Source organism: Pantherophis guttatus, chromosome 4, assembly GCF_059756535.1.
Source record: "Pantherophis guttatus breed Tessera chromosome 4, ASM5975653v1, whole genome shotgun sequence".
NCBI classification, from domain to species: Eukaryota; Metazoa; Chordata; class Lepidosauria; order Squamata; family Colubridae; genus Pantherophis; species Pantherophis guttatus.
In genome coordinates, this window is record NC_142066.1 from 91810705 (window position 1) to 91824390 (window position 13686).

A 13686-nucleotide genomic window follows, 5' to 3' on the forward strand; every position below is an offset into this window, starting at 1 on the left:
TACACTAATAATTTATCAACATCTTGTACTGTCAATATCTATAATCTGTATCCTGACTCAACGTAATCAATTCAGATTAGAACTGAAACATATCTTCTATTAAATTCAAGTCTAATATAAATTTGTTCCTGTTTTCAGACTGTTTCTTCTACTGTGCTCTCTTACCTACCTGCTTCAATGTTGTAGCAATATATTTGGGGATAAAAATCATGACAGAAAGAGATTCATGCCAATTTCTATGTATTTATTTATTTTATTTATTTATTTATTTTATTATATTTCTATACCGCCCTTCTCCTGCGGGACTCAGGGCGGTGTACAGCCAGGATAAAACATAGCATATAAAATTTAAAAACATTTTAAAAAACAATTAAATAATATTGGCCCGAATTTAAAACAACCCTATTAAAACCGAAATTCGATTAAAAACTAAGAGGATGGGATCAAGCCAGCCCAGCTAGATGGAACAAGTGTGTCTTCAGGGCCCGACGAAAAGTCCGGAGGTCTGATATCGTGCTTATCTCAGGGGGCAGGTCATTCCAGAGGGCAGGCGCTGCCACAGAGAAGGCTCTCCCCCTGGGGGTCGCCAGCCGGCACTGCCTGGCCGACGGCACCCTGAGGAGGCCCTCTCTGTGTGAACGAACCGGTTGGTGGGAGGCTATCGGCGGCAGAAGGCGGTCTTGCAAATACCCCGGCCCTAAGCCATGGAGCGCTTTAAAGGTAGTCACCAACACCTTGAAGCGCACCCGGAAGACCACAGGAAGCCAGTGCAGCTCGCGCAGAAGAGGTGTTATATGTGAGCGCCCCGTCGCTCCCATAATCCCCCACGCAGCCGCGTTCTGGACCAACTGCAGCTTCCGGGTGCACCCCAAGGGGAGCCCCATGTAGAGAGCATTGCAGTAGTCCAGGCGGGAAGTGACGAGTGCTTGAGTGACCGTGCGTAGGGAGTCCTGATCCAGAAAGGGGTGCAACTGGCGTATTAAGCAACCTAGTGTAAAGATCAAATACACAATAATATATTACCTGCCCTCAAAGACTTGTATAAATCATTTGATGGTGTTCTTTGCCAACGTTCCTTGAATTTGTTTTTCAACTCATTGTCTGTTGCTTCTTCTTCATCCAATATCCTTAATGACTTTCATTGTTTTTAAAAAAACAAATTAAAATAATTTTAATTCACATTTTAATGGACTGTTGCCAGAGGTTGGTTTAAATTATCTCCCATTAATAGTTATGACTTAAACTGGTAATTTAACAAAGAATTAACTTAAAACCTAAATAATGTATATCTAAATTAGATATCATGCTTTGCAATTATATCAGCCAGGTGTTATCTGAACAATAAAATATCATGGTTAATACTTCTTAAACTGGTTCTCTCTCCTACTAAATAAATATTGCAATTCCCATAAATTAAATTAGAAACATTTAACTCAGTAAAATGTGAAAATTTACTCATTCTACCAAGCAAAAGAAATGTGATTTCTTAATACTACAATTATTATTGCAAACATACCTCATCCAGAATCTCTCTATTTCTCTGCAACAATTCAGGAAGATCTTTCATCAACTGATCTATTGCTTCAACACCTCCCTGTTCAATCACCGATTTAGACTTCTGTAGAATGGATTGTGGAATACTATCTCCAGAAACATCTTCAATAGCAGCAGGAAGATTAAGGGATGCTAGCACTCTAGATGAGATTATATTACTTCAGTTTACCATTTTGCAGTCACTTCACAACAAACATACAGCTTAAACAAGTCAATATAGTGCTTTATACTGATGCTAATTTTTACATCAACGTAACATTACCAGGCATCTTTACTGTTAAGAAAGACATGTTTTGATGGAGAGTATAAGGAATTCAACTATATATGAATTTCAATTGCATACCAATCAAAAAAGCTATTGGGAGAAACATTTTAAAAAACTGGATTTTTATTTTATAAATTGATTTTCTTGTTTGAGTTCAAAGTGGCATACATAAAAGAAGGAGCAACTATCTGGAGAGGGGACAAATGGCCATCAGAGTCTCATTCCCAATCCAATGTCTGAAATCAAAGCTTCTTTACTATGGTATTAATACAGTATATCAACATTTATCAACTTCAGTAGGTCTGCACTGCCAAATACTTTTCTGCTAATGCAAAATTTCTCTAGAACCTAGCAGACATCAAAATTATCATCTCACCCATTTGCCAAATTGGTGGCCTCTCTCATCTGCCCTATTGATCTATTAACCAAGTCTGCCTTTCTTTGGTTGTAGACAGCAAGAGCTTGCTGTACTGCCATAGGAACCATCTTCTCAAACAAATCTATAAAGCAAAACACTACAATTAGTAAAACAGATTCATATTCTTGCCTTCTCATCATTATTTATCTGAAATTACTGGACTTTATGCTCCCCATTATCTTTTTTTCCAAAACAAGATCCACAAAGAATCAACATGTGAGCTTATTAGTAGTTTCACTTATACCCAAAAACATGAATAAAGAGGTCTGCACTAATGAACAAGATACTTGTTGCACTAATCAATAAGATACTACCACCTAAAATTCCAAGTAATATAATTTGAAGATGATCTAATTTTATTCTTACCCTATGAAACATTTGAACTATGGGATTATAGAGTAAAGCCAATGTTTTTTTAATGTGCATGTCTTGAAACTTACAGTACTTTTAATGTGAAGGCAATGTCACCAATGTCTAGCTCACATATTGTAAGCTAGACATGTAACAGTGATCTTGTATCACCAAGAATACAAACCTTACATACCTGTTTTCTTGGAACCTGCTTGATAATATTTCACACTGAGTTTTTAAAACAAAAAGATTACTAAAACTTTGTAGAAGACAGCAGATTATAGATTTCATTTGTATATTGTATATTCTTTGAAGCACACTTAACATATATACTTAAAACAAAATTGGTATTCATTAAGAACATACAAAATGCTTCAAATACTTGTACAGATACCGTTTTCCCAAAATAAGACCTATCCAAAAAATAAGCCCTAACATGTTTTTACATGTGCACCTAATATAAGCCCCACCTCCAAAATAAGCCCTACTTAAGAGCCTGCACAGCCGGCCAGTCACTCATTCTGCCTGGTTGCTCACAGTGCCATGGCCATGACATGAGGAAGGGTGGTGGTGGAGCTGCACCAGCTTCCATTAGGGCTTCTGCAGCCAGGCCATCCATGCCCTGACACCTGCTTTGCAGTGGCCGAACCAGCAGTCATGTACAGCAGGAGCACACTCAGCCACTGGTCCACTTCTTCTGCTTGCTCGCAGCCGCAACAGAGCAGGAGGCTGAGCAGTGTGATGGTGCCAAAGCCACGAGGTGAAGCAGGTGTCGGGGTGTGGATGGCCTGGCTGTGGGGGCCATGGTAAGCTGGTGCGGGACGCATTGGCCAGTTCCACTCTCCTTGCCTTGCCTTGGCAGCACTAGCACATCGAGCAGCCTCCTGCCCTGCTGTGAACAAGCAGAAGTATGGCCTCCAGTACATGAAAAAGAAATAAGACACCTTCAGAAAATAAGCCCTAGTGCTTATTTTGGGGCCCAAAAGAAAATAAGACCCTGTCTTATTTTCAGGGAAACATTGGTAGTTTAAAATTTTTAATGATATCAAATAATATACCACTGAACTGATATGGACAATAAAACCAGTCCCCATTTGAAAAATACAAGTAAACGTAAAGCTAATTCCACTCCCACTGGGTTAACATTCAAAAGGTAGACAACACAAACAACTTCAAATTCCAAAATCAAAATGGGATTGCTGAAGTCATGTGCCCAATATTAGAATGCAGTGATAATCACACTTACCTGTAAATTTCTGACTCAGAGGGAGAGTAACGGGAGTTGCTTTCACAAGACTGACTTTTCCTATTGGCTCAAGATCTTTAAGATCAGGAATTCTATCGTGATAGATGAAGTCATTATCCTTTTTTGCAGCAGTAAGTGCACGGTTGATTTTGTCGGACAAGTCTTTAACATTTATATATTCATCATAACGAGATGTCACTGTTTTTACAAGATCAGCAGCATGCTAAATTAGAAACAAAACAATCTGAAACTAAGAGTTTTGTAATAACTGAATGCAATATTTCTGTAATATTTCTGCATATTAACATCACTATTTGTCAAATTACAAAGATGGTATGCAGAACGAGTACGGCTTTGTTCATGAATTGACATTTATATTTTACTCAGAATTTCCTAGCATATCTGTTTTGTTTTGTTGGATTTTGTTTTGGTTTTCCAAATGCCAGCTATGGTAAAATGGCCAAGTACTAAAGAGTTTTTTCACAAGCTTCACAACAACAAATTATTTTGATTGTTTAATAATCAATTATTACTTGGACATCATATGCCAATTTTAAATGTCCAATTTAAATCTTACCCACTGAATGTAATAGATGGATAACTTATGCTGACAATGCTGTACTTCTGTGCCAAACTCCCATAAAATGAGAACAGCACTTCAAAATTTAGCTTCTTAGTATAGGATGACACTTTTGATCAACTATAGCAAGATAAAATATTAGTTTTTGTTAAATATAAATGCTGAATAAATGGCAAATCTGTGTTAGTAAATTATAAATAATGTTCAATCTAAATGCAGATACAGTATAGTCTAACAGCCATCAAAGTTTTTGAGACTAAAGCTCTGATCTAAAGGCTGATGGTTCCCAAGTACTTACTCCAATTTTACCAAGTTGTCAGCACTATAGTTAGCAGCAGACCTGATTAAGGTAGAGATCAAAGCCTGTTTTTTACCAATTACATAAGGTCTTAAAACCTGGTTTTGGTCTCAAGCCTGGGGGTTATTTTGTTTATAGAGAATAGGCGCTGTGCAGTTGCACTATGTTTTTAATGGATATTTTTAGTTCAGGCTGTTTTGTTTTTGTTTGTGTTTGTGTTAATTTAGTATCATATTTTTTAAAAAGCCATCCAAGGTCTGCAAGAATGGGTGGCTATAATAAATTTAATAAAAAGAAATATCTTCAAGTTATTTTAGCATCTCTCAAAACATTGTGCTTAATCAATCCAACTGGCACAGAAATAGGGAATCCTGATTAGTTTAATCTCATTTTCTTTAAATGCCTTATTAATTGTGGAGCTTGAAAAAGCAAACCATAAGACAAAGAATTTTGGGTTATGAACATCTACAATATTTGATTAAGTTATTATACTTTTCTGCAAGAAAACCTAACTTTTCCTTTTGTCCAGATATCTTTTGCATCTAGGTGCTTTGATGCCTTAAATAATTTATCATCACCAGTCTTGGAGGATAATTTTACAGTACTGTATAATTGTATAATATTGTATGGGAGACCAAATCTGTTTTGTGCTACAGTGTAGTTTATTTATTTGTGCCACTCATGTCACTGTTTTGGAGTATCTAATATTTGTTTTAGCAAGTATAGAGCAATTGTTTCTCTTGTGTGACAAAATATTTGTAGTGGCTTTTTGAATGTTCCAAGTGATATTTGAAGAATTAAGTTACTAATGAGTGATTTAGGTCCTCAGCAGCACAAAATATAACTAACAACCATTTCCTTTGTTTAGAAATTTCTTACAGCCACTCTGAGTCTAGTGAAATATCTAGAGATCTTTGTCTGCCCATTTCCAAGTGCCTCCATTTTTCATACAGGATGCTTCATTTTTCTGAGATGTCCTACTTATTTCTAAGTGCTATCAATTGTTTCTATTAAACAGTAACACTGGTAAAATTATAAACTAATCTACACTGTGAAGCTCTCAGTAAACAAATTAAGATATTTCTTAGTGCAATTATAATTGAAGACTGTTATTTCTTTCCTATGAAAAATGTTACTCACTTGCAATCTTGCGATTTCTTCACCAAATTTCTTCTGTTGCTTTGTCAGTACAGATTGATGGTACTCTGCATGGGCTTGCATTATGCAGTGTTTTGCAGCCAGAAGAGGGAACACCTCCTGGAAATAAAAATACTGACCAAGGGAAAAGTCCAACCACATAAACCATCACAGACAACATGGGATGCAGGAAGAAAAGGAAGAAGAACATGACATTAGACACACCCAATTAATATTTTAGATAAGGCCTGGGAGATGAAAGATACCAATAGGCAGGGATTATATTTAGTGGAATTATGAATATTAATCTGAACAGTTAAATTTAGGAAATGTTAATTTGATTTAGAATTTTTCTAAATCATCCCTTCCATCATTCAGGTTATTTTAGGAAGGATTAAGAATTCGTATATGCCTTAGGAACTAGGACAAGAATACAGTAGTTTACACATTACATTTATGAACCCAAGTTACACAAATTATCTAGGCCTTAAACTATGAACAACTAGTTTATGTAAATCACCCAGTTAACATTCTTGAGAAAAAATGATGAATTCAGTCCAAAGAGAAATGGGGTCACTAAATAAGCTTAAGCACATGATTACCTATAAAAGGGTAACGTGATCCGTATGGTAAAGATATATAGGAAAATTGCTAATTCGCCTAGATCAAGAAGATATTATGTACAAGTGCCATATAATACAATCTTAATAAAATTCTGAAAATTTTTTAATTACTTTACATGCAATAACTATCTAAAATGTTTCTATTTGTTATTTTATTGGAAATACTTGCCCTTCAAGAACATGAAAGTGAAGATACTTATCATCAGAATACCTTTTGGTATGTCTACTCATATAGCATTGCAAAAGATATCACTAAAAAGTGAAGATATCATATAAATACTAACAAAACTGCCAGCTAATAGTGAAGAAAAGGGGTTGAGTGTATCTATCACTTCTGCCTTTGGTCCATTTTCAAATAAATATTTTTCTTTAAACACGCACATCCATTTCAAACTTGAATTTTATTGGCATCCTGAAGGTCAATTCTACTATCAATTTAACTCCTAATAGGCTAACTTATTTGTTTATATCCTGTCTTTATTATTTTTACAAATAACTCAATGTGGTGAACATATCCAATACAACTTCCTCTTCCAATTTCCTGACAACAACCCTGTAAACTGAGTTGGGCTGAAAGAGTGTGACTGGACCAAGGTTACCCAGCTGGCTTTTATAGCTAAGTTGGCACTTGAACTCATGGTCTTTTCTTTCTAGCTTTGTGCCTTAAGCAGATACAAGTTTGATTGCTAATAAATCTTATACTTTGCATACTTTTTGTTACTTGAATTAGAGGGCCATAAATCAAGGTTTGGATGGCATGGTTACTTATGGTATGATAAAAGTAAAGTTAATGTTGATTTTAATAATCATTCTGTTAGCCGTGCCATACTAAGAGCTTGGAATAAATATAAAACAAGGCTCTCTACGAAGTTGCCTCTTTGGGTGTTAACCCAGGAAGCTTTCTTTAGAAAAGAAATGGTAAAGAAATGGCAAAAGGGCAAAGCCAGACTGGTTGATATATGGTAAAATTTTATCTTTCAACTCTGGTGACGCAATATTAAAGCCGAGGGAAGAACTTGAGTCAGAAGGTTATGTTTGCCATTGGTTTACTTATTAACAACTGAAAGAAAGATTTAAACTGGATAAAAAATGTTATTGATTTGACTTTGTTAAAAATGAATTGGAAACTTTATTATATGGAAACAATGAACATATTATCACTAAGATCTATAAAATGTTATTGAAATTGAATTTGAAAAATGAACATGTAAAAATATTGTTTGATTCAGTGGGCAAGGAATTTTGGATATAATGTTATGCTTGAACAATGGGAATAATGGACGAAGGGTTTAAAATTTACATTAAATTATAATCTAAAAAAAAATTTCTATAAGATAATGTATTCCTGGAATTTAACACCAGATAAGTTATCTAAGATATAGAAAGGTATGTCAAATGAATGTTGGAAGTGTCAAAGTAAAAAAGGGACTTTTTATCATCTATGGTAGACATCCGATAAAGTAAACAAACAAACAAACAAACAAAAACAAATTGGAATATGATCCATGTTTTAATACAGAAAAATTTGAAAACGAAGATAAAGATGAAACCAAATTTTTCCTTTTGAGTCTAATGGAAAAAGACCTAGAGAAAAAATTTAAAACTTTGTTACTATATATGTTGACAGCAGCAAGACTATTGTATGCACAAAAATGGAAGGACACTTCGATTCCTACCAGGGACGAATGGTTGCAGAAGTTGATGGAGTTGGCTGAAATGGCAAAATTGATATTTTGATTAAAGAAAAGAATATAAGTACTTTTGTTTCCATGTGGAGACTGCTTCTGAACTTCATGCTTGATGTGGAAAAGAATGAAACTTTGATTTTGGTGTTTACTGATTAGGCTGATAGATCCTTAGAGTAATGGCTAGTTTATATTATTATGAAAAAACAAAAAGATGTTAATGCCTTATTTTACTGCAACAGAGTCAGAAGTCAATGCTTCTTTTTCCTTTTCCTAATCCTTCCTCACTTCTCTTCCCCCTCGTCCTCCCCACTGCTTTCCAATTTATTTTCATATATTGTATCTTATTTTATCTTGTAACTCAATAAAAATGTTAAGTTGGAAGAAGTTGGTAAACTTCATCCCCCACAATTTTTAATCAACAGTTTTATTTCACAGTGGGGAAAAAAGAAAGATAGTGACTGGACCAAGATTACCCAGCTGGCTTTTATAGCTAAATTGGCACTTGAACTCATAGTTTCTTTTTTGTAGCCTTTTGCTTTAAGCACGTACAAGTTTGATTGCTAATAAATTTTACACTTTGCATACTTTTGCTGTAAAATAAGATAAGAAATGATTGAGAATCATTACTTAATATATTGAAAAGTGAAAGATATTTAAACTGCAGAAATATGTCCACAGTTGATCAGCAGTGAAAAGCTATATTATTATTATTATTATTAAATATATTTCCCTCCCATTTCACCACAAGGTGACTCTATATTGCAATACTGATATATTGTGAAAGAAGAGTGTTAGTAAATTTCTGATGATAATATTTTCAACTGAACTTAGCAGTGCTGCTTATATGTATGCCCAAATAGCTATTTTAAGCAGGAAGATATATGTCTTCAAGTATACATATTCCAAGTTCAAACTTGTGCTATTGGTCTTGATAGTCTCTGCTGTCAGCAGTTATGCTATTATGACATATAACTGCATAAAATAACTTCTCAACTCCTGATAATTAAGTTTTTAAAAAGTGTTGCAAAATGAAGCACTCTGATAGCTCACTATAGCTTTTCCAAAATTAAATACAACAGTAAATTGTCTTAACCAAAGTCCTCATATTTTGTTGAGAAATTTTCTTCACTCTTTTCCCAATTGCATCTTTTAAGCCCCAAATCAAGCCTGGTGTATCTCCCAACATCCAAAAAGATGATGGGATGTAGCAGAAGATCTCCGGTCAATGTCCACAGGATATTCTTATCGCTTTAAAAAACCATAATTAATTAATTATATCTCAAATTAAATGATATTTACAAGAGTAGAACATATAAATAAGTATACACTGAATTTTTATATGCAATCACTCATACAGACTCAAGCATTCGATTAACTCAGAATGTGAAATAAATATATTCTAAAAGAGTTCATTTGGCATTCTGTTTTCTGCTGTGTTTCTAAAAGCAACAGAATCAAGCAGTGACATCCTCGTATTAATTTGGGCCAATCCAATATTAGTTTTCTTGGTCACGTTAAGAACAGAGAAGTTTGAATAATTAAGTGTGTTAAGTTGAAATCACATTTACTAAAGGAAGAAATAAACAATGTATCTAGAAAAATAATCACAAACATCCCATGTTATATTTAATTACAATAATTATATTTCTTATACAATATACTTTTAGGTTAAATGTGGTAAGCTGGGAATGGATTTACGTGCTTTCTAAGAGGTACTGGGAATTATGTATTGGTTTCACAGACACTGTAATTCAAAATTAACTGCATCTCTTCATCTCATTCCACAAGCCAAATGCTGTCTTCAGCATGAAATTACCAACCTTGGGTAAGGTATCCTTGTATTGGCACTGTTTGAATGCATCACCATAGTAATCAGCAGCTTGATTTGCAAGTTTGGCTATGATTGCATCTTTCATTTTATCTAAATAAAAAAGAACATGTGTCAGTTTTGAAAAATTGATCCAGTATTTTTACATGTGCAAAATCAGTGAGCTACATGCTATCACCAGAATTTAAAGTTCTCCATTATTTCTGTAAATCAAACAGCAACAATATAGAACTGTATACAATATTTTTTTAAAAATAGTACTTAGATTTTAGTTGAAAACAAAATGCATAAAGCTAAATTATTTTTTAAAAGCTTCCCTCAATCAATAAATTCTTGAATGAAGCTCAAAGAACAGAGATTTCCCTTCTATGAAGCAATCTTAATAGTAAAGTTCTTTTAAGATTTGCAAACTTTTAACTTTTGCACTGTTATGAACCATACACTTTAAATTAATGCATTCAAATAATACATACAGTATTGGTATGAATTCTGAACTGCAGTATAGGAATTTCAAATTACATCAAAAGGGATTTATCGCTAAATCTTCTGTGCTAGATACTGATATTGCAGGCTCCATAAAGTATTGTTTTTAAAATATACCAGCTTTAATGTTATTTTATATATTTACAGACAAGCCAGAAAAAGAGAAAGGAACTTTATTCAAATGACTCTCTAAAACATATTACTGTTATATTGGTTTTGTTCTCAGATTTCACAAAATATATTCTAGCATTTTACTGTTATTAGATATTTAATAACATTTTTTAAAAGTTAGCTATCAACACCAGAAGCAGTTTGGTCTAGTGGTTAAGACACCAGGCCTCAGCCATAAAAGGCAGCTGGGTGACTTGGGCCAGTCACTCTGTCTCAGCTCAATTCACCTCATAAGGTTGTTGCTGTGGGGAAAGGAAAATGTATTGGATATGTTTGCTGCTTTAGGTTTTTGTGACAATAGTAAAGGCAGGATACAAATAAATGTCTATTATATTTTTTAAAAAACGCATTTCAAGCAACAAAATAGGTTTCTATATTATTCATAAAATAAAGGGAAACAACTATAAAAGCAAAGATTTTAGATGTTATTGACTGTATCACCTGATGGCCATCCAGAAATGCATAGTACGCTAAGTTAATCATATACAATACAGGGGTGGGTTCCACTTACCTTTACTACTGGTCCGCAGCGGGCTCTGGCGCACTTCTGCGCATGCGCAGATCGCCGATGATCACGTCGTGGCGGGTGGGCAGAGCCTCCCGCCAGTTTTACTACCGGTTCTATAGAACCGGACAGAACCAGAAGACTGATACATATCAGTATTATCTGTATCTTTAAAGCTTTACTCTTTAAAAATCATTTAAATTATTTCCATTTTAATGTTGATTCTTCTATTTTTAAATGTTTCTTTTTATGTGTGTATTGTCTATTGTATGTCACCCAGTTACTTACAAATTAGTAAGAGACAGGTAATCTTTAAATTCCTTAAATAAATGAATAAATACAAATTCCATGAATCATCATATTTTGGCTTCGACTTTTAAATCATTAAATTTTCCAGCATTCAATATAATTGAAAGTGCTCACTTAAAACTTTAAATTAAAAATATGTCCAATTTGAATAAATATACTAATACTCCCAATGATTTTAATTTCTGATAAAAATAAGGTTATAAAATCTATATATTTCCACTTTATATCACATACCTCTGGTAGCTTTCAGAAAAAAAACTTCTTGACCTTGAGCCAGCATGATAAGACTTAGTGTGCCAATTGTATCTGGAGAAATATCAACTGTAGGTTCTCGATTTAATGAAGAGAGGACGGTATCTTTAATGTGCTGGAAAGCACCACTAGCAAACTTGAGAAAATAATACATTTTATTATAGAAGCATGCTAAATACTATAGTGAAAAACACTACATACATAGACATTCCATTTAAGGAACTGTTCATTTAATTTAATTGGATGTGAATTGGGTGAGAAAGACTTAGGCTACTATAACAGGTTTTTACCGTATTTCTGCATCCAAGGCTGTTGGAACCTTATTGATGCCAATACAGTTTAAGTTAGCTGAGAAGAGGAAGTAGGTCTCAACCTTTTCAAGTTGATGGTATATTTGGAATTTTGAGGACATATTGTTGATACTCCTTTAAAATGGCTACTAAGGATTTGTCAACTCACAAATAATTACCCCGTTTCCCCTAAAATAAGATATCCCCTGATAATAAGCCCAATCGGCCTTTTGAGCTCATGGCAATAAGGCCAAGCACTTATTTCAGGATTCAAAAAAATAAAACAGGGTCTTATTTTCGGGGAAACACGGTATCATTAGGATATAACTATTCATATAGCACATATTAGAATACAGTATTGTAATACTTTTATTATTCCTATTACCTATTTAGCATTCCCTATTAACCCTTCTAGCCTAAATCCTGTTTCAGTGTAAGGGGCACAATTCCAAATTGAGCATGTAAACAAAAATGGGTTTAATGATACCACAGAAATTTTCAGAAATATAAATTAACCTAAAGACTGGGGCTTTCTTTTGTGACATGCCAACTTTATTTTAATATAACAGTCAAGCAGAACAGGGATGCTGGTGATTTCAAAGGAAATCATTGTCACCATTCTTCATTTTGATACAGAGTATTCATCTTAGATCAGATCTAGGCATTTTATGGCCCCTGGGCCTCATTGGCCATTAGGCTGTCACTATTTGGCCGATGTGACAATAATATAAAATTAGAAATCAAATGTAAATAAATGTATATGATGCATGCAATACAACTGCATTATTTTTATTTTGAAGACAACTTCTTTTTTTTCAATTTACGTATGTACATGGATGCCTGCTCACCATCACAGCCCTATTGGTTCAGCCATGCACAACGATCCCAGTTTTTCATGTAGCCCCTTGGAAAAATTAATTGCCCACCCGTATCATAGATAGTTTTCCCAGGTTTATAGTACCGTGTTTCTCCCAAAATAAGATGGGGTCTTATATTTCTTGGAGCGCCAAAAAGGCACTGGGTCTTAGTTTCAGGGAGGTTTTATATTTTTCCTCATTTTTTTCCCGTACTGAGAAGGATGGGGGCAGCGAGCTGCCCTTCCGCTTAGCACCTCCATGGCCTCATTAAACAGCTGATCTGCCCTGCTTTCAAAGCCTGAACGTTGTCCACAAAACATCTGAGCTGAGCCTGCATGTCTTCACTAAACAGCTCTGCAAAACAAAATCAGCTGTTTAGCGAAGACACGCAGGCTCAGCTCAGCTGTTTTGCAGACGACATTCAGGCTTCGAAAAGGGCGGCAACTCTGCTGATCTGAGAATGCATGTCTTCTCTAAACAGCATTTTCCTGCCAAGCCTTCAGCGTTGCAATCCTGGGATATGCTGAAGGCTTGGGGTGGGAAGCCTTTTCGGCGATCGGCAGGAAAATGGGGAGGGGTTTTTCCTGCCTGTCCTCCTTTTCTTAAACTAAGCACAGACTGAGAAAAGGAGGACAGGCAGGAAAATGCCCCTACCCATTTTCCGCTGAGCCTTCAGCGTTGCAATCCAGGGATACACTGAAGGCTGGGGGGAGAGCCTTATGGTAGAAGCAAAGTGCAGCCTTCCTTTTCAAGCAATCAAATGTCTGTGTGTGTGAGAGAGAGACAGAGAGAGAGAGAAAGAAAAACAACAAAGGGGAGTAACAAGAATTT

General features: G+C 34.9%; 1 protein-coding gene across 4 annotated transcripts in view; it reads right to left on the reverse strand.

Moving 5' to 3' along the window:
* PDCD6IP (programmed cell death 6 interacting protein) overlaps positions 1-13686 on the reverse strand; it is a 120721-nt gene that overhangs the window by 48891 nt on the left and 58144 nt on the right. For 2 of the 4 annotated variants that reach the window (XM_060686023.2, XM_087894116.1), the window contains exons 5-11: positions 11691-11844; positions 9981-10081; positions 5853-5969; positions 3835-4057; positions 2196-2319; positions 1517-1694; positions 1024-1135 (exon numbers count right to left, since the gene is read on the reverse strand). In XM_060686023.2, coding sequence (XP_060542006.1) covers positions 1024-1135; positions 1517-1694; positions 2196-2319; positions 3835-4057; positions 5853-5969; positions 9981-10081; positions 11691-11844 — 1009 coding nt within the window. Of the gene's footprint in view, positions 1-1023; positions 1136-1516; positions 1695-2195; positions 2320-3834; positions 4058-5852; positions 5985-9980; positions 10082-11690; positions 11845-13686 lie in introns of all 4 variants that reach the window. The other 2 variants (XM_060686022.2, XM_087894115.1) reach the window with 1 other exon arrangement.